This window comes from Solanum verrucosum, unplaced genomic scaffold (assembly GCF_900185275.1).
Source record: "Solanum verrucosum unplaced genomic scaffold, falcon-dt-bn FXZP01000085.1, whole genome shotgun sequence".
Lineage (NCBI taxonomy): Eukaryota > Viridiplantae > Streptophyta > Magnoliopsida > Solanales > Solanaceae > Solanum > Solanum verrucosum.
In genome coordinates, this window is record NW_026019839.1 from 1,399,487 (window position 1) to 1,424,569 (window position 25,083).

The window sequence follows — 25,083 nt, forward strand, 5'->3', positions numbered from 1 at the left end:
AAAAAAGAGAAAAAGATGTGTGGAACAGATGGTTGCCTTGTCAAGTGTTCTTCAGTCTCTTGTGCAACTCCAGAAAATGATACGAAGGACACTTCTACCACTATTAATCTAGATCAGTGAGTATTCTCTTACAATTTTAATTCATTTTTCATTAGAATATTTCATATAAGTTATACGCTTATGGTCTTGGTCAATCTTCCTGATTCAACTTTTATATATGAAATCACCAATTTTGATTTATTCAATGTTGAGTGCTTTATTATGTTTCTAGAGATTAGGTCAATTTTCATTAAAAAAATGTAGAAATGTTACAAATTGCTCAATTCTTTGTTGGAATATTAATTTGGGATTTGATTTTTGTTGTGTGTGTATAGTGGTGATCCAACAATGTATGAGTCATATTGGAGAAAAATGGGGAACAAGTGTGACATAACATTCAATGGTGATGATTCGTTGAGTTATTTTTCTAGTGGTAAGAGCTTGTGTTGGTTCTTGGAGTCAAAACTAGAGGAACAAATTAAGAGGCTGCACAATGTAGTTGAAAATGCAATTGTGGATGATTATTATATTGTTGTTGGCACTGGATCAAGCCAGCTTATGCAGGCTGCACTTTATGCTCTTTCTCCTACTGATCAACTTGAGCCTATCAGTGTAGTTTCAGCTACACCTTTTTATTCGGTACGCGTTTATACAATATATTTTTATTTAAATTGTGATGGATGTCCTAGCCTATGCTTGGTAAAATTAGTGGTCAAAAATTAAGATTTATTAAAAGGCGCTATATATTAAGGTTTTAAGACTCAACAAGGCTAATGATTCTTTTTGACTTTAGATATTATTTTAACATGCCTAATGCATGTTCATCAATCTCTAATTAACCTATTTATAGTCAACGAAACAAGGTGTTTAATAATGTTTCACTTATGTTAACATACCATGTTTCTCGCTGAGACAATGTTGGTTACTTACATTGTATTCTAAAGAAACTTATAATATAGAACATGGTTCATGCTAAGATTTGCAATACATATTAAAAATATTAGTGCTTGTTTTTTATTAATTAGTCACATGGTTCTTGGTACATATTAGATCCATTAATTATAACATGAATCATAATTCTTTCTTATAATTGCAATAATCACTAGGCTACACCTTTAAATACAACATGATATATAATTCTTGAAACACATCATGTGACTTAGTTAGTCTACTTTAAAAGTGACATTTCTTGATTAATTACAGAGTAATTGTCTTTTTGCAGTCATATCCAGAAGTGACTGACTTTGTGAAGTCAGGGCTACACAAATGGGCAGGAGATGCAAGAACTTTTGAGAAAAATGGACCTTTTATTGAGTTCATTACATCTCCAAATAATCCTGATGGGGTTATTAGAGAGCCTGTAGTTAATGGTAATCAAGGAAAATTAATCTATGATTTAGCTTATTATTGGCCACAGTACACTGCTATTACCTCACCTGCCAACCATGATGTTATGCTTTTCACTATTTCCAAATGCACTGGCCATGCTGGTTCCAGAATTGGGTAAGTTTTTCAAACATTAATTACAAGTGAAGTCACAATCACAAAATCAAGCACATCAACAACTATTTTTAGCTTCAAAGTATCATTGACTAATTCTACAACTCAAACTTATAGAAGTCTACAAATTTCAATTTCTCACACATTATAATTTGATTTACATGCAGTTGGGCACTTGTTAAGGACAAAGAGGTGGCAAAGAAGATGACAAAGTTCATAGAGATTAGTACAATTGGTGTATCTAAAGAAGCTCAACTTAGAGCTGCTAAGATTCTTGAAGTGGTCTCTGATAGTTGTTTGGATCCCAAAATGGAAAATTTCTTTGAATATAGTCAGTCTCTTATGAGTGACAGGTGGAAGAGGTTAAGACAAGTTGTTATGGCCAATGACTTTTTTGTCCTCCAGAAATACCCTTTTCAATATTGCCTTTTCACAAAAGACTTTTGTGAATCACACCCTGGTAATAACAAAAATATTACAATGTTATGTCAAATTTCAGATTACAAGCTATGATGTTATCGATATATATTTGAAAAAAGTTTTCTTTTCTTTTGAATTTGAAATTCATATTATATTTTGAAACAGCATTTGCATGGCTTATTTGCAAAGGAGGTGAAGAGGAGGATTGTCAAAAGCTTCTTAAAGAGCACAAGATTCATACAAGGAGTGGAAGAAGATTTGGAAGTGATTTAAGAAATGTTAGGATAAGTATGTTGAGTAGAGATGAAGACTTCAACATCTTTCTGAAGAGGCTTATGACTATTCGAGGACCTACAAATGGAAATTAAGACATATTTATGCATGAAATATTACTTAGTTAAATTTATATAATATCAGTTTTTAGAAAAATATTCTAACTATAAGTGGGTAATAATTAGACTTTATAATGTCATTTTCTATTTGCAACAATTAAACATTGATTTTGGATGTGTTGAAGAGTAGAATATTTCTTGAATTGATGGAACTTGGTTGATTAATGCCAAAAAGAGTTTCCAAAATAGAAAAGGGCCGATAATAGTACTTTTTGGTCTCACGTTCTTTTGATTTTTATGATGTTAGATTAAGAAATATCTAATCTTCAATTAATTTAAATGTGTTGAAGTATGATATAGTTGGATTATTTTTTAGAATTGTATTATTGTCAAATCTATCTATATCTAATAGGAGAGGAAAAAACGCCACATGTCAGTAACACAATTATTTTTGAATTTTTAGTTTTAAAAATGATATACTTAGTTAATTTAAATAATAAATTCAATTTTAAAAACAAGCAACAATATAAAACAGTTTTAGAAGAAAAACAGTTTTGAAACATAACGTTTAAATTCAATTTTGAAAACAAATAACAATATAAAACAGCTTTTAAAAAAGTAGTTTTGGAACTTAATGTTTAAATTCAGTTTTAAAAATAATAACAATATAAAACATTTTTTTTTTAAAAAAACATTTTGAAACTTAACGTTTAAATAACTTTAAAGCATATTTAAGCAATATAAATAATAGTAATGAAAATATTATTATATAAACAGAAAAATATAAGATATTATTATATCAAAACTGTCCAATACACATCTATTGCTACACAATTTTTAACGCTATCTAATTATTTATTCTTTTTTTAAAAACATATTTTGTTTTTAAAAAATAAAAAGAAACTTCAACTACAAATAATTATCCTTGAAATTCCTCACCCACTTGACTTCTTAACTTCCTACCCCAAAAAAAACTCAACCGTATTGATTTAGTAAATTTAAATAGGACAGTCCTTTCTTTAGTTTTTCCAGGGGAAAAAAATGCATTTCAATAAAGAAAATTCAAGGCAATAATAATGCTTACCATTCATGAAAAGGTAATTTTTTTAAATCATATTTCCTCTCTTATTCTTCTGTTTTATGTGGTATACATTATCAATAATTGTACTTTATTTTGGAAGTTTTAGATGTTGAAGATGATCAGTTGATGAAGTTAGGATCAAGCCATTTCTGTGATGAATATATGTAGTTGAAGAAGGAGAATCACTTTTAAGACTATATCCGATAACTATGTCAAACATATAATATATTTTTATTGTTTTAATCTTATGTTTTGTTTCAAAATCAAACTGTGTTGAATGTATTTACATATAATTTATGATTCTTTGTTTAGCATCTTTCATATTTATAATTTTTTAATCTTATTTTTTTAATTTGCAAATGAATGATGAAACTATGATGGAAATTTTGAATTAAAAGATTAGAAGTATTTAAATTTGAAGATATTATATTTTTAAATTATTAACTTAATTAAAACTAGAAACTCATGATTATGGAATTTTAAATAAACTCTTACTATTTCATAAATTTATCTTTTCAGATGTTATAAATATATTTAACTATATTGAATTTACATATAAAGGAAGATAATAATACTATCTCTCTATGTAATATAAATGGAAATTGACCTATATCTGCTCACAATTTATTTATTTATCCTTACTAACATTTATTAAAAAATAGTTTTTTTTTTCAATCTAACAAACAAATAAAAGAGAATTAAAGAAAGAAACAAGGAAAAGAAGATGAAACGAATAAAAGGGATGAAATGTAGGTAAAGGGTAAAATAGAAAGGATAAGGATAAGAATAACAAATTGATCCTCTTTTATTAATTATTGTTAATTACAATTTTTTTTGTATTGATCTTCTTCATTTATTATTTTTCTCTCAACTCAAACATATATAAATTATAAGAAAAATAATGCATTGTATTTAAGAAAATTCAAGGGTAAAATATAACAACAAACTAATCTTCTTTAAACAAACTAATTCATATTAAATGACTTGAATTATACTTTTGTTCAAATTAACAGAGTAGAGTGATTCTAACTCATGTGTTATTTTGATATTGTTTGTAATTGATTGATGACTTGCAATAAAATCTAATAACCTATAGGTGGACTTCTTAGAACAAAGGAGTATCAATCATATTTTAAATGCAATAAAGAAGGAAATTATTTACAAATAAAATGATTTGAGTCAAGTTTTACATTTTCATAAGATTCTCTAAATAAAATTATAGTTGTGATATTAAATAGATACCCATTCGAGTACTTCTTTTGATAAAGTAGAGTTAATGGGTAATATTATAAAAAAATAACCATAAATTGTAAAACATATACTTTATTAGATTAGTTTGTATTATATGTAAAGTGAGATTAATTTGTATTATATTAACTTATGTTGTACTTAAGTGGATTTTATCATAATTGAATATTACATTTAAAAAGTTTTATGCGTATTTTCATCTATTATATACACTATTATTTTATGCATATTAAAAAAATGCTAAAATTATTATTAAGAAATTCAAATTATGAAAGAATTTAATTTATAGAATGAAAGAGCATAAATAAATAAAATTTTAAAACAAAGAAATATGTTGAAGAGCAACACGTGAAGCAACTAAAAAAACTCTAAAAACAAGCAAAAATTTTATCGACATGAAATCTATAGTCATTAATGGGATCAAACTATGTTATACATATTTATATATAAAAGTTGATTTACGTGTTAATAGTTGATACACTAATTTAAATGATTTTTTTCATGTATACAAGTGTATACTATATATTCAAGCATAAATATAACATTTTTTTTTAAATATTATCCACGCATTGCGCGGGCACGTATACTAGTATGAAGTAACAATACAAACTCAACATGATATATTGATAATTAAGTAATATGACTAATTAAAAATTAGATGTATTTAATTAGTCAGATATCATAAGGAAGGATAAAAAAAAATTAATTTACGTAATGACCTGAAAAGTCATTTTTTAGAAATTTTTACAAAATTACCGTTTTACCCATCTCGATAGTTGCCTTGAGTCACTTTTGATCAGTTGGTGAAGTTGGTTGGGAATTTTGAACTATTTATTTAACTACGGTTATTTAGTTAATGGGTATTTATTAAATAATTAATTTTTATTAGTTGATGGTTAAATGAGCCAAATCCATATATAATATATTTTAAGTTAAAACCCTATACCACTTGGCCCATACAAATTAACTTAACTGAGGATGGATGTTCTGTGTCAAACTCAAAATCAGCCGTAGCATCTCTGTAAAAACTCGATGGAATCAAATATAAGGTATAATCACAACCTTAATTCTTATTATTTTATGGATACACAGATAGTCGGTTATTGTTAATTTATGGTAACGTGGAGTTGAGGGGAAAAAGGGTCAGATTTTGACAAAATCTGTGAATGGCATATATATTTATTTTTTTCGCTGTTTGTAGTCCTTCAGTAAAGGCATAAGCTTTTAATACTGATATTGGATAATTATGACAATAATTGATATATGATTAATTAATCATTAGAAATTGGAAGGATTATATTGGTTGGAAGTTTTGAGGGGAACAAGATCTGGAGGTTGGCATTAATTTCAATTCATTCTTTCCGTAGTGAATAATAAATTGAAATTGGAAAATGCTTAATTTATACTTTGGATGGATAGGTTATTAGTTTGGGTGTAGGTATTAAGAGAATTGGCATGGTTGCCGCCACTGGTTCATAACTAGTTGGCTTTCTTTTTAATTAATATTATTATATTTATGATATTGGAAAAGAATTGGAACTTAGGGTCTTGATTATAGATTTAGGTGATCTTTTGGGTCTAGGCTAAACCTATAGTAATATGGGTGTTGTTAGTTTTGAAATCTTATTGTGTGTCATTTATTTGAATAGATTGCTTTGAGTTGGAAGTTCAACGAAAGGGGAAGACTCAAGTTTCAGAGTGAAATCTTGATTGATTGAGGCAAGTGGATTTCTAAACCCTTGTTAAGTGTATGGAATTCATGTATTTCCTTGTAATATGTGTTTAGGGTAATGAGGCTTGGTGATGGGTTGGCTTGTCCACATTGATTAATTCTAATGATGAGAAAGGGATAATAAAAGGCAATGTGATCAATTGTTTGTGTGATGTGTTGAGAATTGTTTAAAAGGCTTGTTGAATCATTGTTAATGTTGTATCCTGATTGTGTTGTTGTGAATTGTGCAATGTTATGAAAATGGTCATCTCTTCATTATTTGTGTGAACATGTCATTTGCATTATTCTGAGACATGGTTGTGACAAGTGTTATGTGTATTGAGAAAGAATAAGAAAATAAAGAGGATGTACCATTTCGAGGGACGTATCGCGCGTCGCGATGGATACTATATTTCGAGGGACGTGTCGCGCGCCGCGACATATACTATATTTCGAGAGACATATCGCACGCAATGGTTACTATTATCGAGGGTCGTATCGCGCGCAGCGATGGATGCATGGGCATATATGTCCCCCATGGGTCCCGGACTGAGAGACAACGGGTGTGTATCATTAGGTCAGACATGCATCACTATACTTGACATTGCATTTCATTGCATTGCACTTCTTTATTATTGGTGAACTTGATCTTGTGTGTTGCTGATCTTGCGAGTGCCTTTCTATGAAACTTGTGACTAATGAATATTGGGCTTATTGTTGAAGATATGCAATTGTTAGAGTGTTGTTGTTGAGGATATGAAACTATTGTTGTTGTTGAGGATATGAAATTGTTAGAGTGTTGTGTTGAGCTATGTGCTTTGTAAACTGTGAACTGTTAGGTTGGGCTGGTTTTATACAGATTGTAGTTGTAAAGGTTCGGTTGGGGTGTAAGAAGTACTTGTATTCTATCCCCTTAGCTCGTGTTTAGAGGTTTACTTGCTGAGTATCGTGTGGTTTGGTACTCACCCCTTGCTTCTACAAATTTTTTGTAGGTTACGAGCCTGGATTTTTGTGGTACTTGTCATTCTTTTCTTTTCCAAGGCTTCTGGGAGATTTGTGAGGTAGTTGTTTGTCTTCTCAGCGATCCTTCTTACTCCTGTTTATGATCTTGTTCTACTCTAGAAACAATGTCATATGAGACTTGTATTTTTCTTTTGATTCAATTGTAATACTTTAGAGGCTTGTACACGTGACAACCAGATTTTGGGGATATATTTGAGTTTATTATAAAAAAAATTCGCATTTTATTGTAATGGTTGAGTTTTAGGCTGATTTATCTTGGTGGGTTAAGACGAGTGTCATCACGTCCATTTTTAGGTCTTGACAATTTATTACTAATAATATAGGAGAAAAAGAGAAACTTAAACTATGGGTGTGAACAAAGTTTTTCAAACACCCACCTTAGTGGAGGACATTAAATGTGCAATAAAATATTATAAAAGCAAGCCTAAATTACTTTAGTGGACATTAACTGTGCAATAGAATATTGATCATTGAAGTGTATATATATATATATAATAACTAATTAAACATTTATATGCATGAATCTTCTAAATCATGGGCATCAATATAGAGTCCACTGGATGCTCAAGCACCTATTAATTTTATCTCAAAAAAATAAAATAAATATATATATATATATATAGAAATTAAGAAGTATTTATATAAAATTTACATAGAGTACCCAATGAATAAAGGATTTGACTGATCCATTGGTTTTTGGGTGCGTGCCTAAGGCTCTCTTAATGTTGTTGATCCTGAGTTCGAATCTCACTGTTAAGATAGATCTGCTCTGCCACTGATAAGACTTGTAGATTAATGTTCAACTAATTAAAAAAAATTTTACCTGGGCAAATATTAATGTGGTGTAATGATTGATAAAACTAATGAATAGGTAATAAATAATAAAAGAAAACCTAGTAAATTTCCCCACATCATGATATTGTAGATGGAGATACATCGTATTTTGCTGGTGCAGAGAAGAAGGATGATATGTGGGTTCATGCAGCCTATGTTGTTCGGATTCTTTAAAAATGTCAAAGGATGTGTGTCAGATTTTCCAAAAGTAATTTGTTTTTTGAGAATTCGACATGAATGCGACATTAAAAGTGAAGAATTTGTGAAACTTAGGATGCAGCCTGAAATGCTTGTTATTTATCTTCTTTTTGGCATGTTGTTGTTCTTGTTTTTTGTGTGCAAAATTTGATGGAGTTTAGGCATTCCCAATTTGGACGAATTTATGAACAAGGTTGAACTTTTTGGCTTCTCTGCTTAGTTTCAATTCTATGTTGCCCGGACTCTCCAAAAATGTTGCCACATCCGTCGAATCTTTCAAAAAATGCACTACTTATAAAGGATTCGACACAAACCTATCTGGCATTTATGTTAAAAGTTTTTTATTTGTCGAAATCTGGAGTCCTTACTCAATTGACTGATGGCTGTAATGGAGTCTTTACTCAATTTACTAACACCAGATTTCATGTAATTTTTCTTTCAATTAAAAATTGTAAAGCATTCCAAAAACATTCTAAACCATCTCATGCATTCTAAAACCTCGGGCATAATTATGTTCCACAAACATATTATTTTCATTGACCAAAAAAATATATTAAATCTATCATTACTCTCGGTTTCTCCATGAACTACATCAGAATAATTGCATGTGATGTAAGTTTGACTTTCAATTTGATTGTTGGTATCAAAGAGAACCAACCTTCTATAAAATATTAATGAAACATAATTGACCTCTTTATTTAGGTATTTTTTAGTTTCTGTTTGGATGTTGGGTCGTTATGTTCCTGCCACTTTGGCCAACATTTTAATTGTATGTTGGATGAGTTAGTTTTACTTCACTTCGATTAATTTTAATTTTATTTATTGATTGGGGAGTCAGAATTCAAATAAGGAAATTCAATAAAAAAAAAAAAGATTATGTCAAGAAGATTAACAATTTAAAAGCAAAAAAATCATTTTTATTCTATTTACATAATATATCTTTTAGTGAAGATGTTAGCACTTGATGCTACCTGCTCCTTTCTATCTGCTATCTCTCACTAGCACGGATATTAAGTATTAAGTAGAGTTATTTTGCTAATGATAGGTGCTTGTGCTGAATCTTGGAGTAAAGGAAGAAATTACGAGGCTGCACAATATGGTTGGGGATGTAGTAACGAAATCAGAAATTTAATTTAGGGTGTTCAAGATATATGTATGAAAACTTGCAATCTATATGTTTTGTATAATTTTTGTTTTATTTTATATATATTATAATTTTTTGACAAAGGATGTCCGACTGATCGCCCTAGCTATATATTGCTAAGTCGGACCATCATTATATTATTGTTGGCACAAGATCCAACCTGCACTTCATGATAAATTTGAGCCCATCAATGTAGTTTAAGTTGTACCTTTTTATTCATTATGCATTTACAAATAATTTTTTTAGTATGGATATTTATATTTAAATTGTGATGGATATACTATACTCAATTAAATTAGTGGTCTGAAGTTAAATTTTATTTAAAAAACACCTTTCAAAAATAATTTGATATATATATATATTTTTAAAAGTTTCTAGACTCAGACTCAGTAGACTACTAATTCCTTTTGACTAATGTTGATCAATTTCTAATTAACTTATTAAAAGTCATGAAACATGGTGCTTAATAATGCTTTAATTATGTAAACATACCATGTCTCTCACTGAGACGATGTTTGTTACTTACATTGTATCATAAATAAACATATAGTGCTTGTTCTTTAATAATTAATCACATGGTTCTTCATTCATGCTAGATCCATTAATTATAACATGAATCACATTCGAAATACTTTCCTCACTAATATATGGACCTTAATACACATATACAAATTAAAAATCTTAAATTCGATTTATACATATACAAAGAATAATTCGGATCTCTTTTTTTTTTTTTTTGAGGTGTTACAATAAAGAATGCTTGAAACTTCAAGAAAAATAGTATATTGATGTTGTGTTGCTAGGATCTAGAATGTCGTTACAAAAGAGTGAAGTAAATTATATATAACTTACAATGGTGGGATACCAACCAATAAGAAAGCTCTGGTTGATCCCTAAGCACTTTGGCAAATGACCATAGTCATGTGGAAATGTTATTAGTGATGTCAACTAATATTTCTAGTTTCCTACAATGTTTCAGAAGTTATTTTTATTTTCTTAAATTTTATGTCAAATCAAAATAGAATAAGTAAATTAAAATGGATAAAGTATTGTATGTTAACAGGTTAAATGTTGATCAATCTCTAATTAGCCTATTAAAGAGTCAAGGACTCAAGGATACTTCTTCACTTTTGTTAATATGCCATGTCTCTCTCGATCAATCTCTAATTAGCCTATTAAAGAGTCAAGGACTCAAGGATACTTCTTCACTTTTGTTAATATGCCATGTCTCTCTCTGGGACAATGTTGGTTACCTACATTGTATCCTGAAGAAACATTTAGGAACATGGTTCATGCAAAGATTTGTGCTTGTTTCTTTATTAATTAATCACATGATTCTTGGTACATGCAGATCCATTAGTTATAACATGAATCATAATTATTTTTCTTGTAAGTACGGTGTCAAAGTTGACTTGCCTTCTATCTCTATTGAAATTTAAACATATGGAATATAATTAATATTAGTTATAATTAAAGAAAGCTCACTTAGACTAATTAAGTCACATAATTGTCACGACCCGATTTCTCGAGTCATGATGGCAGCTACTATACCATACTAGTAGGTAAACCAACCCGTAACCCAGAACATCAAGCAATGAGCGAAAGGGCAGAAACTAGCGAAAACAATAATCTAAACAAGAATAACAAGGCGGAAGCAGCCCAAAATAAATATATACAGAAATCCCTCCCAGAACCTGGAAGTCACTAGTACAGAGCTATCTAATAAAGAGTACAAGTCCCAAAAGTGGACCACAACAGAGCGTGTCTCAAAGGCAATAAGACTAGCTAAAAACAAAAGAAGGAGACAGAACAAACCCAAAATGCCAAGTGCTCGCCCTCGTCTCCGAATCACAGCTGCAAAAGAAGGCTGGAACTAATTACCGCTGGAAACTGGTACTGGGACCTGCATCACGAAATAGATGCAGAGCGTAGCATGAGTACCAACACAACAGGTACTCAGTAGGCATCATAGGCCGACTGAGCAAAAATGGGTAAAAATAATAAGAAAAGATAGAATCTAGACACAGAGAGGTCAAAGCGGATATGAAAAAAAAGCACACGAGCATACCAGAAACAAACTAAGTACAACTAAACTAAACCTAACTGGACCTCCATATGTACAAAAAGGCTCCAAGCCTAAACTATCTCAATCCCACACCTTTAGTGATGCACTAAACCTTCGAGAACGCGTCAGAACTAGATGAAGAAGATATAGAAGTGCAACAAGCAGCGATAACACCTAATCTAAGGCTCAAACTATCAGACTCAAGTCTGCTATTCCATTCTACAAGGAGCTAAGTCATCCGAACGACGTCGGCAGGAAGTCAAGGCTATCCAGCCCACACGAGTCATAAGTCTAAGGCAATGCTAGCCTAACCTAGACTAAGGACATCATGCTTACGGTTAAGGATGAACAAGGCATACAAAATATAGCATACAAGCATACAATAGCATTTAGCACATAAGCATGCAACTCTACTAAACCGGTTAACATGATACTACACCCAAAATATGGCCAATCGATCCTAACATGAGGTATCTAACCAAAGTAAGGTAGGAAACTGGTACCCACCCACAATTCATCCCAATCAACATGCTTTTACACAATTAAGCTCAATCTAAAAGAAAGGAAGTCGTAGCCTACCTTAAGGCCGATTGCGCGCTCTCCAAATCACTTTATCAGAGCTTTTCCTTCCCGAACGACCTTTGAACGCTATCACTCTATCAAATATAGGATCACAACATTAGTACGGTCGTTTAGACACCAAAATCACCACAAATGGAGACGGGTCAATTTTGGAGTCAAAACTAGAATCGTGGGACCCGCACCGAATTGTCCGAATTTGACTCCGACAAGAGACCCTAAACATCACCCCAAACTTGTGTTCCAAAATGGAACATAATTCGAGGCTCAAAACACAGCAAAAACCAACAAGCAAAAAACCACACTTTAATCAACTAAAAGAAAACCTACATCAGCAGTCTAAACTTGGAATAAATGAGAATCAAAAGGTGCCCAACACTCATTGAACATTCTACGACGAAGTCACGACAATTCTGAACACGTGGGACTTTGAATCACCCAAAACCGAGCTAAAATGAAAGAGATATGACCAAAACAAGAATGACAAAAACAAAGGCTCGAAAAAAGGTACTGCAGTCAGGTTAATCGTGAAATTACCTCGAACTACGTGCACACAATAATTTCTGAGCACTCTACAGCGAAGCCAATGAAAATACAAAGCTCCTGCACTTCGAATTGCCTAATTCGGATACAAGACGAGAAAGTTATGAGAGTTTGAAGGTTTGGAAAATGTTGCTGATTTTCTGCATTTATAGCAGATTTTCTGCAATTTTTTTCCAAAATTAAAACTCCGATGGGGTGCTCCGAACTCGTTCGGAACCCCGTGCATGCAAACGAGATATGCAATCATACCAAATTTGATATTCCGGACTCAACGGTTTAGTCGAAATTTCCATCAGAGGTCATCTCGATAAAAAGTAGGTCTCACTTCCAAAAGTCATTTTAAGTCAAAACCCACAAAAGGGATCGAAAAGTTATCGAAAACCTCAGGACACAAAAGAAGGGTCAATCTATACCAAACTCGACATTCCGGGGCTAACCGCGCTGACGGAATGCTCATCCGAGCGCGTTTACTCAGAATGTTGACCAAAGTCAAACTTAGGCTTAAACTTAAAGTTAAAACGCATAATTGCACCGACTAATACTGAAAACCTCAAGAGTCATGTCGACCATGCTATTAGCCTAACATGACCCTTTCGGAGCTGATGGAGTCATCAGAATTGGATTCCGATGTCATCTTCTTGAACTTTTGATTGAAAATGATCGTTCAAGGCTCATAAGCTCCAAAATACAAAAAACTCACACCAAGACCAAACGAACGACCAGGTGACCGAACTGTCAGTCCCAGCAAGTCATAAATGACTTGGGGTCTCATTACAATAATGTGTTCTACGAACTATAATTCATGTTGCTGTAACATCCCGCCTTAGAAAGAGCTAATTTGGAAAGAGCCAAATCTGAAATTTTACAAGTTATGCTTAAGTTGTGAGTTTTGGGTCAACTTCAAACGACCATAACTTTCAGTACAAGATGAATTAGGTGACCCATAAGATACCAAATGAAAGGTCTTGGAATCCTCTTTCCAACGCCATCAAGTTTGCTAAATTTCGAGCTCGTATGAAGGAGATATACTCGTTTGAAGTTAGCCTATCCAGTTAAGGAAAGTTACTCGAAAATATGAGAGGTGTTTTGGTCTTTTCCTTACCCAATCAGATTAAAACGATTTTTAGTAATATTTTTGGGTCAAATCTGATTTGGGTCAGTTTTCATAAATTCAAATACGCTTAGATTTTGAGAGGAGTTTAAGAAGAGGAGAAAAAGAAAAAAAGTTCAAGGTGTTCATCAAGCAAAGAGGGTAAGGTTGCGATGTTGATCGGGGACATGGTCATAGCAAGGCTGATGATCCATGTGCAACATGTTGAGGTAGATAATTAAGCCGAGGGATATAGAAGAGTTCTGAAACAAGAAGGCTAAGACAACATGAAATGAGTATGGGCAGCAGAAGAGTAATGCAAACCGATATTCTTTTCAACACAAACCAAATGGACCTTTTCCATCTGATAGTGCATATACACCAAGGAACAAACGTGAGTTCAAGAATCAAAATTCGTAGAACTTCAGAGCTAGACCTGCTCAGTCTCAAGGTAGTGTGGCACAAGGAGGTAATGGGACTCCTACATGTGCTAAGTGTGGTAGGAACCACTCAGGGATGTGTCATGATGGCTCCACTGGTTTCTTCAAGTGTGGTTAGAATGGTCACTTCATGAGAGAGTATCCTAAGAACATGCAATGTAATGGCAATGAAGGGAGGGAAGGGGAGGGGGGGGGGGAATGGAGCCCAATCTTCTTCAGTGGCTCCGCCAGACAGAGGATAATTTACCTGATGTTGTCATTGGTATGATCAAAGTTTTTACTTTTGATGTTTATGCTTTACTAGACCCAGGTGCAAGTATATCTTTTGTGACTCCATATATAGCTATGAGGTTTGATATTATTCCCGAACAACTTCTTGAGCTTTTCAGTGTTTCCACGCCTGTTGGTGAGTTTATTCTAGCTAAGAGAGTTTATCGTGATTATACCATTTCCATCAATCACAAGGACACCATGGATGACTTAGTCGAGTTAGACATGGTAGATTTTGATGTCATTCTAGGTATGGACTGGCTTCATGCTTGTTATGCCTAAGTCGATTGTAGAACTCGAGTAATTAAGTTCCAGTTTCCTAATGAGCCAGTTATAGAATGAAAGAGTAGTTAAACAGTGCCTAATGGTCATTTTATTTCGTACCTTAAGGCGAGAAAGTTAGTTTCCAAGGGGTGCATCTATCACTTAGTCAGAGTTAATGACTAGTGTTAAGTCACCACATATTCAGTCAGTTCCAGTTGTGAGTGAGTTTCTAGAGGTCTTTCCAGATGATCTACCTGGAGTCCCTCCTGAGAGAGAAATAAACTTTGGTATAGATATTCTTCATGATACTCGTCCTATCTCTATTCCTCCATATAGAATGGCTCCAGCTGAGTTGAAAGACCTTAAAATAATAGTTAAAAGACCTTCTTGAGAAAGGTTTCATTCGACCAAATGTCTCACCTTGGGGAACTCCGATCTTATTTGTGAGGAATAAAGATGGTTCACTTAGGATGTGTATAGATTACTGCCAATTGACAAGGTTACTATCAAGAATAAGTATCCTCTTCCGAGAATTGATGATCTTTTTTATCAACTTCAGGGTGCCACTTATTTTTCTTAGATAGACCTTAGATCTGGCTATCATCAATTGAGAGTAAGAGAAGTGACATCCCTAAGACAACATTTAGGACCCGTTATGGTCATTATGAGTTCCTAGTCATGTCTTTTGGTTTGACTAATGGTCCTGCAACATTCATAGACCTTATGAACATAGTCTTTAAGCCATATCTGGATTATCGTGTTCATTGATGACATTCTAATTTATTCGAGGAATGATGAAGATCATGCTAGTCATCTCAGAGTAGTTCTTCAAACTCTCAAGGATAGAGAGCTGTATGCTAAATTCTCTAAGTGTAAATTTTGTTTTGAGTCTATGGCATTCTTAGGCCACATTGTTCAGGTGATGGGATTCGAGTTGAAACTCAAAAGATAGAGGCAGTGCAGAAATGGACTAGACCCACATCTCCAACTTATATTATGAGTTTCTTGGGATTGGCTGGCTATTATAGGAGGTTAGTCAAGAGGTTTTCATCTATTTCATCCCCATTGACTAAGTTGACTTAGAAGACAATAAAGTTTTAATGGTTGGAAGCTTGTGAGAAGAGCTTTAAAGAATTGAAAGTTGGGTTGACTACTGCCCCAATGTTCACCTTACCGGAGGATACACAAGGTTTTGTTGTGTATTGTGATGATCCAAAGTTGGACTGGGTTGTGTATTAATGCAGAATGGCAAGGTTATAGCTTATGCATCCAGACAGCTTAAGATTCATGAGAGGAATTACCCAACCCATGATCTAGAGTTGGCTGATGTAGTATTTGCTTTGAAAATATGACGTCACTATCTTTATGGTGTTCATGTAGATGAGTTCACCGTTCACAAGAGTTTTCAGTATGTATTCAGTCAGAAAGAGCTTAATTTCTGAAAGAGAAGGTTGTTGGAGTTACTCAAGTAATATGACATTAGTATTCTCTATCACCCAAGTAAGGCTAATGTTGTTGCTGATACTTTAAGCAGATAGTCTATGGGTAGTACGACCCATTTTGAGAAAGACAAGAGAGAGTTAGTAAAAGATGTGCATAGACTTGCACGATTGGGAGTTCGATTAATGGATTCCAATGAAGGAGGAGTATTGGTGATAAATGGGGTTGAATCATCGCTAGTGTCCGAAGTGAAAGAGAAAGAAGACCAAGAACCTATTTTGCTTGAATTGAAGGCAAATGCTCATAAGCAGAAAGTGATGACTTTTGAACAAGAGGGGGATGGTGTATTGAGGTATCAAGGTAGATTGTGTGTGCTAAGGGTGGATGAACTTCAAGAGAGGATCATGGAGGAAGCTCATAGCTCAAGATATTCTATCCATCCGGGTTTCACAAAGATGTATCTTGACTTGAGAGAAGTCTGTTGGTGGAGTAGTATGAATAAGAGTATTATAGAGTTCATTGCAAAGTGCCCGAATTGCCAACAAGTCAAGGTAGAACACCAGAGGCCTGGTGGTATGGCTCAGAATATATAACTTCTGGAATGGAAGTGGGAGGTGATCAATATGGATTACTGGTTTTCCGTGGTCTCGCAGGCAACATGATTTGATTTGGGTGATTGTAGACCGAATGACTAAATCAGACCATTTCTTATCGGTAAAGACTACGACTTTAGAGGATATGTTGAGGGCGTGTGTGATCAATTTCAAGGGTAATTGGGATGATCACTTACCTCTCATCGAATTTGCTTACAATTAGTTATCACTCTAGTATCCAGATGGCTCCTTATGAGGCCCTTTATGGGAGAAAATGTAGATCTCCTATTGGATGGTTTGATGTTGGTGAAACTGGATTGATAGGACTAGACTTAGTTCATCAAGCTATGGAGAAAGTGAAGATCATTCAAGAAAGTTTGAAAACAGCGCAAAGTCATCAAAAATCATATATTGATGTTAGGAGAAGAAACTTAGAGTTTGAGGTGGACGATTGGATTTATTTGAAGGATTCACCTATGACGGGTGTTATGAGATTTGGTAAGAAGGGGAAGCTCAGTCCCCGGTATATTGGTCCTTACAGGATATCCAAGAGGATTGGCAATGTAGCCTATGAGTTGGAACTACCACACGAGTTAGCAGCGGCCCATCCGATATTTCACATTTCAATGTTAAAGAAGTGTATGGACGATCCTTCACTTATTATACCGACTGCAAATATTGGTATTAAGGACAACCTATCTTATGAGGAGATTTTCGTTCAGATTTTGGATCGTCAGGTTCGCAAGTTGAGAACCAAGGAGGTAGCATCAGTCAAGGTCTTATGGAGGAATCAGTTTGTTGAGAAAGCTACTTGGGAGGCTGAGGAGGATATGAAGAAGAGATACCCACATCTCTTTACTCTCGGAGAAGCTTCAAATCAAGGTACTAATTCTTTTCTTAGTACTCTTTAAGTTGATGTGTTGTGTTATATATTGCATATTGGGTGTTTCTTAGTACTCTTTAAGTTGATGTGTTGTGTTATATATTGCATATTGGGTGTAAATGTTTGCACCCTCATTTCTACTTAGAGTAATCTCATTCGAAGATGAATGTTTCCAATGGGGAGATATTGTAACATCCCACCTTAGAAAGAGCTGAAAATAGAAAGAACTAATTTGGAAAGAGCCAAATCTGAAATCTTACAAGTTATGCTTAAGTTGTGAGTTTTGGGTCAACTTCAAATGACCATAACTTTCAGTACATAATGATTTAGGTGGACCATAAGACATCAAATGAAAGGTCTTGGAATCCTCTTTCCAACACCACCGAGTTTGCTAAATTTCGAGCTCGTATGAAGGAGATATTCCCGTTTGAAGTTAGCCTGTCCAGTTAAGGAAAGTTACCCGAAAATATGAGGGGTATTTTGGTCTTTTCCTTACCCAATCAGATTAAAACAATTTTTAGTAATATTTTGGGGTCAAATCTGATTTGGGTCAGTTTTCATAAATCCAAATACGCTTAGGGTTTTGAGAGGAGTTCAAGAAGAAGAGAAAAGGAGAAAAGATCAAGGTGTTCGTCAAGATTCTTGAGTTTTGTTGCGGGATTTCGCCCAAGGTTCGATCCCTAAGTGGTATTTAAGCTTTCATAGTGTTAGGTTCGTTCACCCACACACCAATTTACATATTTGAATCCATCCATAAAGGTTGATAAAGTTGAGTTCTTGATGAGTTTCTTGAAGTTTGTGATCTATTCTTTAAGTACGAGGTTTTTGTTGAGTTCTTGCGATGAGAATCTTGGGTTTGAGTATTTTTCTTGAGTAATTTAAAGTGTATTTCATTGTAATTATGTTCGTTCTCAGAATCTAGAAGATTTTGAGGGAAATTGTTCGATTCTAAAAGAGTTAAACATGAAAATAAAGCAAGAAAATTCTTCAAAAACCTGGGAAAGGGGTGGGGGGCCACACCACTCAGTGCGCCCCAAGCAAGTGTCTGTAGGTAGGGCTTTGGGGTGCCGCGCCACTCAGTGCTCCCTAACCCACCTGCTTTATTTTAGGGGCTAGCGCCCCATGCCACTCAGGGGTCGCCAGGTCCCCTACCCTTCTGTCCATCTTTCCATTTGAGTTCCCTCGAATCGTACCTATGTTTTCTACTTGATATGCATACTCTAAAATACATCTAAACATAGAGAGATCATTCATAACATGAATCATAACCCTTGAATTCATAATTCAAATTCAAGGTAGAGATAAGAGTCAAGGCTTGAGAGTTCTTCGAGTCATTTTAAGAAGTCTTTTTACAATCTTTTAAAACTTGTTTTAAGACTTTGCATTTGAGTTTGAGGAAGAATAGAGCTGAGTTTATTTTGTTTAAAATGATATATGGGAACTAAGTATTCCAAAGAGTAAATGTTTTTACATTTAAGATGAAAGGAGACACCGATTTCCAAAAGAGTTCATGAGGAGTTTTGAGTACTATTTATCTTTAAAGAAATCTTTTGAGTAATAATCTCAAAGTTGAGGATGAGGAAATTCTTTTTTTAAAAAAACATATGAGCTAAGTTATATTTTGGGAGTAGTATTGAGCACCGATATGGGGGAGAGTTATACAACTCACAACTCCCATAAACCATGTAGCCAACGTGGTAGAAAGGGTCATATTTTTTAGATGATTCCTTATTGCCTTTTAATCATAGCTTAGTGGATCCAATTAATTGAGGAGTTCTATACCCCAGCAAGGTATAAGTCAGTTCTCGCAGCGTGTCGAGACGTTGTATCATCACATAGCTCAGAGTGATAGTTGTCGTTAGAGAATCTCCCAAACAGAGTTTATTTTGTTATTTTACATACAAACTGAGTTATATTGTATTTTTCCAATACATTGAGTTGCGACCTTCTGTTTTAAAAGCTTTTCTTTATATTGCATTTATTGTTATTACTTTATATTGAAATGAGTTAAGGTTGAGTCGCGTTGAGACGAGGTAAGTTGTTTCTTCAGTTTCGGTTCAAACTTATGTCATGTTTTAGATTTCCCCTTGCATGCTCGTACATTCGATGTACTGACGCCATTTGTCTTGCATCTTTCATGATGCAGAGGTAACCAAGATCATCAACCAGCACTTCGTTGATCTAGTCGAGTTCCAGAGTTGTATGGTGAGCCTCCTTGCTTCCAAAGGATCCCTCTTTTATGTATTATCATTCCAAATTTATTAGTATGATCAGGGGTCTTGTCCTGACATCTCTCATAGTATTAGAGGCTTCATAGATAGAAAGACAATAGTAGTTCACGAGTCTTATTCATTTCCATTATTTATGTTGAAACTTGAGTTGCCTCTTTGCCCAGTTGAACGCTTATTTCTAAACATTCTGAGTTTAAGTATTTTGATACCTTTGAGTTAAAGCGTTCTTTAAAGTTCTTTTATTGTTGAGTAAGTCTTTCGCTGAGTATTGAGTCAGGCCAAGGGTTCGCTTAGCACCAGCAATGGCTCTCGAGTGTCAGTCGCATCCAGGGTATAGGCTCGGTGCGTGACAGTTGCACTTAGGGCAATTTAGTGATCAATGAAGTGAATTGACAATCATGAGATCCTGAATTTATATTCCAAAAAAGGAAAAAAAATACTCCACCTATTCAAATCTTGATAGGGATTAAAGGCAAGTTAACCCTAACATCACAATTATAAGAAAAATAATTTTGATTCATGTAGATATTAATATTTTTTCAAATATTTAGTCCATGATGTTCTTAAAAAAATGTGTTCTATTAAAATTAAAAATTAATTAAATTGAAATATTATTGATATAAAAAAATATTTATCAATTACTTTTTACAATATTAGTTACAAATATTTGATTATTTATTAATATATGTTTAGCAGGAAATAATATGTATCTGAAATACCTAATTTAATATCATTCATAAAGGCACATACTTATCAATTATAAACTTTTAACTTTTATGATTAAATTTTATTTTAAAATTAATTTAACTGTGTTATTACACTGTGTAAGTATTATATTGTGTAATGACTAAGCTATGTAATACCTACCTTAATAACTACATTTAAAAATAGATAATTGCATTTATTAAGAGAACCCATTTAAGAATCTAGTCCAATTACTTAAGAGATTTCTTGTGCAACCAAACAATACATTTATAATTATATTGTAATTATATTATGACAAATAAACATGTGCAAGTAATATAATGCATGACTGAGCTATCCAATAAATACCTTAATAACTATGTTTAAAAATAGATATTGGGAGAACCCATTTAAAAATCTAGTCAAATTACTTAGAAAGACTTTGGTGGATACTGACTAGTGCAATTAATAAGAAAATCTAGTCAAAATTCTGCATATTAGTTAAAAAAAAATTATGGCAATTAGACTTGTCTCGTTCCCTATTTATAGACCCCAAATCTATCTTCTTCTCCTATAAATTTATTTGTGATTGATTAAAGATTTCACAAAAAAAAGAGAAAAAGATGTATGGAACAGATGGTTGCCTTGTTGAGTGTTCTTCAGTCCCTTGTGCAACTCCAGAAAATGACACTAAGGACACTTCCATCACTATTAATCTAGATCAGTGAGTATTCTTTTACAATTTTAATTCATTTTTCGTTAGAATGTTTCATATAAGTTATATACTTATGATCTTGGTCAATCCTCCTGATTCAATTTTTATATATGAAATCACCAATTTCGATTTATTCAATGTTGAGTGCTTTATTATGGTTCTAGAGATTAGATCTATTTTTCATAAAAAAATTGAAATGTTACAAATTGCTCAATTCTTTGTTAGAATACTAATTTGGGATTTAATTTTGTCGTGTGTGTATAGTGGTGATCCAACAATGTATGAGTCATATTGGAGAAAAATGGAGAACAAGTGTGACATAACATTCAATGGTGATGATTCATTGAGTTATTTTGCTAATGGTAAGAACTTGTGTTGGTTCTTGGAGTCAAAACTAGAAGAACAAATTAAGAGGCTGCACAATGTAGTTGGAAATGCAATTGTGGATGATCATTATACTATTGTTGGCACTGGATCAAGCCAGCTTATGCAGGCTGCACTTTATGCTCTTTCTCCTATTGATCAACTTGAGCCAATCAATGTAGTTTCAGCTACACCTTTTTATTCGGTACGTGTTTATACAATATATTTTTATTTATTTAAATTGAGATGTATGTCCTAGTCTATGGTTGATAAAATTAGTGGTCTAAAATTAAAAGTTATTAAAAGGCGTTATATATTAAGGTTTTAAGACTCAACAAGGTTAATGATTCCTTTTGACTTTAGATACTATTTTAATATGTCTAATGTTGATTAATCTCTACTTAACCTATTAAAAGTCAACGAAACATTGTTGGTTACATACCATATATATATATATAAACATGGTTCATGCAAAGATTTGCAATACATGTTAAAAATATTAGTTCTTGTTCTTTATTAAATAGTCACATGGTTCTTGGTACATGTTAGATCCATTAATTATAACATGAGTCATAATTTGTTTTGATAATTGCAGTAATCACCAGGCCACACCTTTAAATACAACACAATATATAATTCTTGGAACACATCATGCGACTTAGTTAGTCTACTTAAAAGTGACATTTCTTGATTAATTACTAAGTAATTGTCTTTTTGCAGGCATATCCAGAAGTGACTGATTTTGTGAGGTCAGGACTACACAAATGGGCAGGAGATGCAAGAACTTATGAGAAAAATGGAGTATATATTGAGTTCATTACATCTCCAAATAATCCTGATGGGGTTATTAGAGAGCCTGTAGTTAATGGAGATCAAGGAAAATTAATCTATGATTTAGCTTATTATTGGCCACAGTACACTGCTATTACCTCACCTGCCAACCATAATGTTATGCTCTTCACTATTTCCAAATGCACTGGCCATGCTGGTTCCAGAATTGGGTAAGTTTTTCAAAAATTAATTACAAGTCTATAGATTACTTAGAGACAATATTATCATTGTTCCTACAATCCCCTTTCGATATAAACTTTTAGAAGTATACAAATTTCAATTTATCACTTATTATAATTTGATTTACATGCAGTTGGGCACTTGTTAAGGACAAAGAGGTGGCAAGAAAGATGACAAAGTTCATGGAGATTAGTACAATTGGTGTATCAAAAGAAGCTCAACTTAGAGCTGCTAAGATTCTTGAAGTGATCTCTGAAAGATGTTTGGATCCCAATATGAAAAATTTCTTTGAATATAGTCAGTCTCTTATGACTGACAGGTGGCAGAGGCTAAGACAAGTTGTTATGGCTAATGGCCTTTTTGCCCTCCAGAAATACCCTCTTCAATATTGCCTCTTCACAAAAGACTTTTGTGAATCACACCCTGGTAATTACAAAAGATTACAATGTAACATTTTATTTTTAGTCTGTTTAAAAATTAACGTAAGTTCACAAAAAAAATACAATGTTATGTCACGTTTGAGATTATAAGCTATGATATTATCAATATATATTTGAAAAAAGTTTTCTTTTCTTTTGAAATTCATATTGTTTTTTTTTAAACAGCATTTGCATGGCTAATTTGCAAAGGAGGTGAAGAGGAGGATTGTGAAAAGCTTCTTAAAGAACACAAGATTCATACAAGGAGTGGAAGAAGATTTGGAAGTGATTCAAGAAGTGTTAGGATAAGTATGTTGAGTAGAGATGAAGACTTCAACATTTTTCTACAAAGGCTTATGGCTATTCAAGGACCTACAAATGGAAATTAAGACATATTTATGCATGAAATATTACTTCGTTAAATTTATATAATATCAGTGTTTTTTAGAAAAATATTCTAGCAATAAGTGGGTAATAGTTAGACTTTATATTGTGATTTTCTTTTTGCAGCAATGAATCTTTGATTTTGGATAGAATATTTTCTTGAATTGATAGAACTTGGTTGAATAATGCCAAAAAGAGTTTCCAAAATAGAAAAGGGCCGATAATAGTATTTTTTTGGTCTCATGTTCTTTTGATCTTTATGATAATAGATTGAGAAATATCTAATTTTCAATTAATTTAAGTGTGTTGAAGAATGATATATTTGGATTATATTATTTTTAGAATTGTGTTATTGTCAAATATGAAGTAACAATACAAACTCAACATGATATATTGATAATTAAGTAATATAACAAATTAAAAATTAAATGTATTAATCAGATATCATAAGAAAGGATCAAAAATAAAATCAATGTATTACTAATAATATAGGAGAAAAAGAAAAACTAAAACTATGGGTGTGAACAAAATTTTCAAACACTCACTTTAGTGGAGGCATTAAATGTGCAACAAAATATTGATCATTGAATCACATGGTGTATATATAATAAAAGAAAACCTAGTAAATTTCTCCACATCATGATAATGCAGATGGAGATGCATTGTATTTTGCTGGTGCAGAGAAGAAGGATGATAGGGTTCTTGTGCCTGATTTGGGGTTGCTAACTAGAGTATATAACAGGTGGGTTCATGCCGCTTATGTTGTTTGGATTCTTCTAAAATGTCAATGGGTGTGTAGGAATCTCCAAAAAGTAGTTTATTTTTGGAGAATTCGGCACCGATGTGACATTGAAAGTGAAGAGTTTGTGCAACTTAGGATGCAACCTGAAATGCTTGTCATTTATTGTCTTTTTGGCATGTTGTTGTTCTTGTTTTTTGTGCGCAAAATTTGATGGAATTTAGGTTTCAGGGCTCGTGAGCTGTTTTATTATTTGAAAGGAGGGCAGGTTGACCATGGGGAATGTTGGTGTAATATAAACCACAAATACAAAATATTACAGTTGGAAATAAAATTACAAAAAATGAATAAATAAATCTTTAGGCTGAGATGTGGATATCTCGCTCTCTTTAAGGAGATTCAAGCCCACTGCGGCATAATCTACACTGATCCAGCAGTATCACTCTTGACTTGTCCCATCCAGAATACAACAACCCAACAACGTGTATAACTCAAGCAACTCTGGATTAGTTGAAGAGTCCAAAGCTCCACAAAAGTACACCTTCCTTCAGCATATAAATATTTTCTTTTGTATATAGTGAATATAGTTGAAGACTTAGAATATTATTCTTTGTCTCAACTCACTCATTCACTACTACACAACAAATTATTATTTCACACTTCTCATCTTTTTTGGCTAACACTATCTCATATTTTCTTGGGACACTTCACAAAGGAAGAAACACCACTATTTATAGGTGAAGAAGTCTTCCAAATAATCAATGGATAGATGAGGGGTAGCAATGTGGGTAGATACACGTGATAGATGTTACATAAGTTACAAGACACTAATGGTCATAT

At 33.0% G+C, this 25,083-nt stretch overlaps 1 protein-coding gene across 1 annotated transcript; it reads left to right on the forward strand.

Annotated features, from left to right (window-relative positions):
• Positions 1 to 23,509, forward strand: LOC125814281 (L-tryptophan--pyruvate aminotransferase 1-like). The gene is made up of 5 exons (XM_049493753.1): positions 1 to 116; positions 375 to 678; positions 22,411 to 22,691; positions 22,835 to 23,127; positions 23,307 to 23,509. The coding sequence occupies exons 1-5, from the start codon at positions 16 to 18 to the stop codon at positions 23,507 to 23,509; spliced, it is 1,182 nt and encodes a 393-aa protein (XP_049349710.1). The 5' UTR covers positions 1 to 15.
• The last annotated feature ends 1,574 nt before the right edge of the window (positions 23,510 to 25,083 follow it).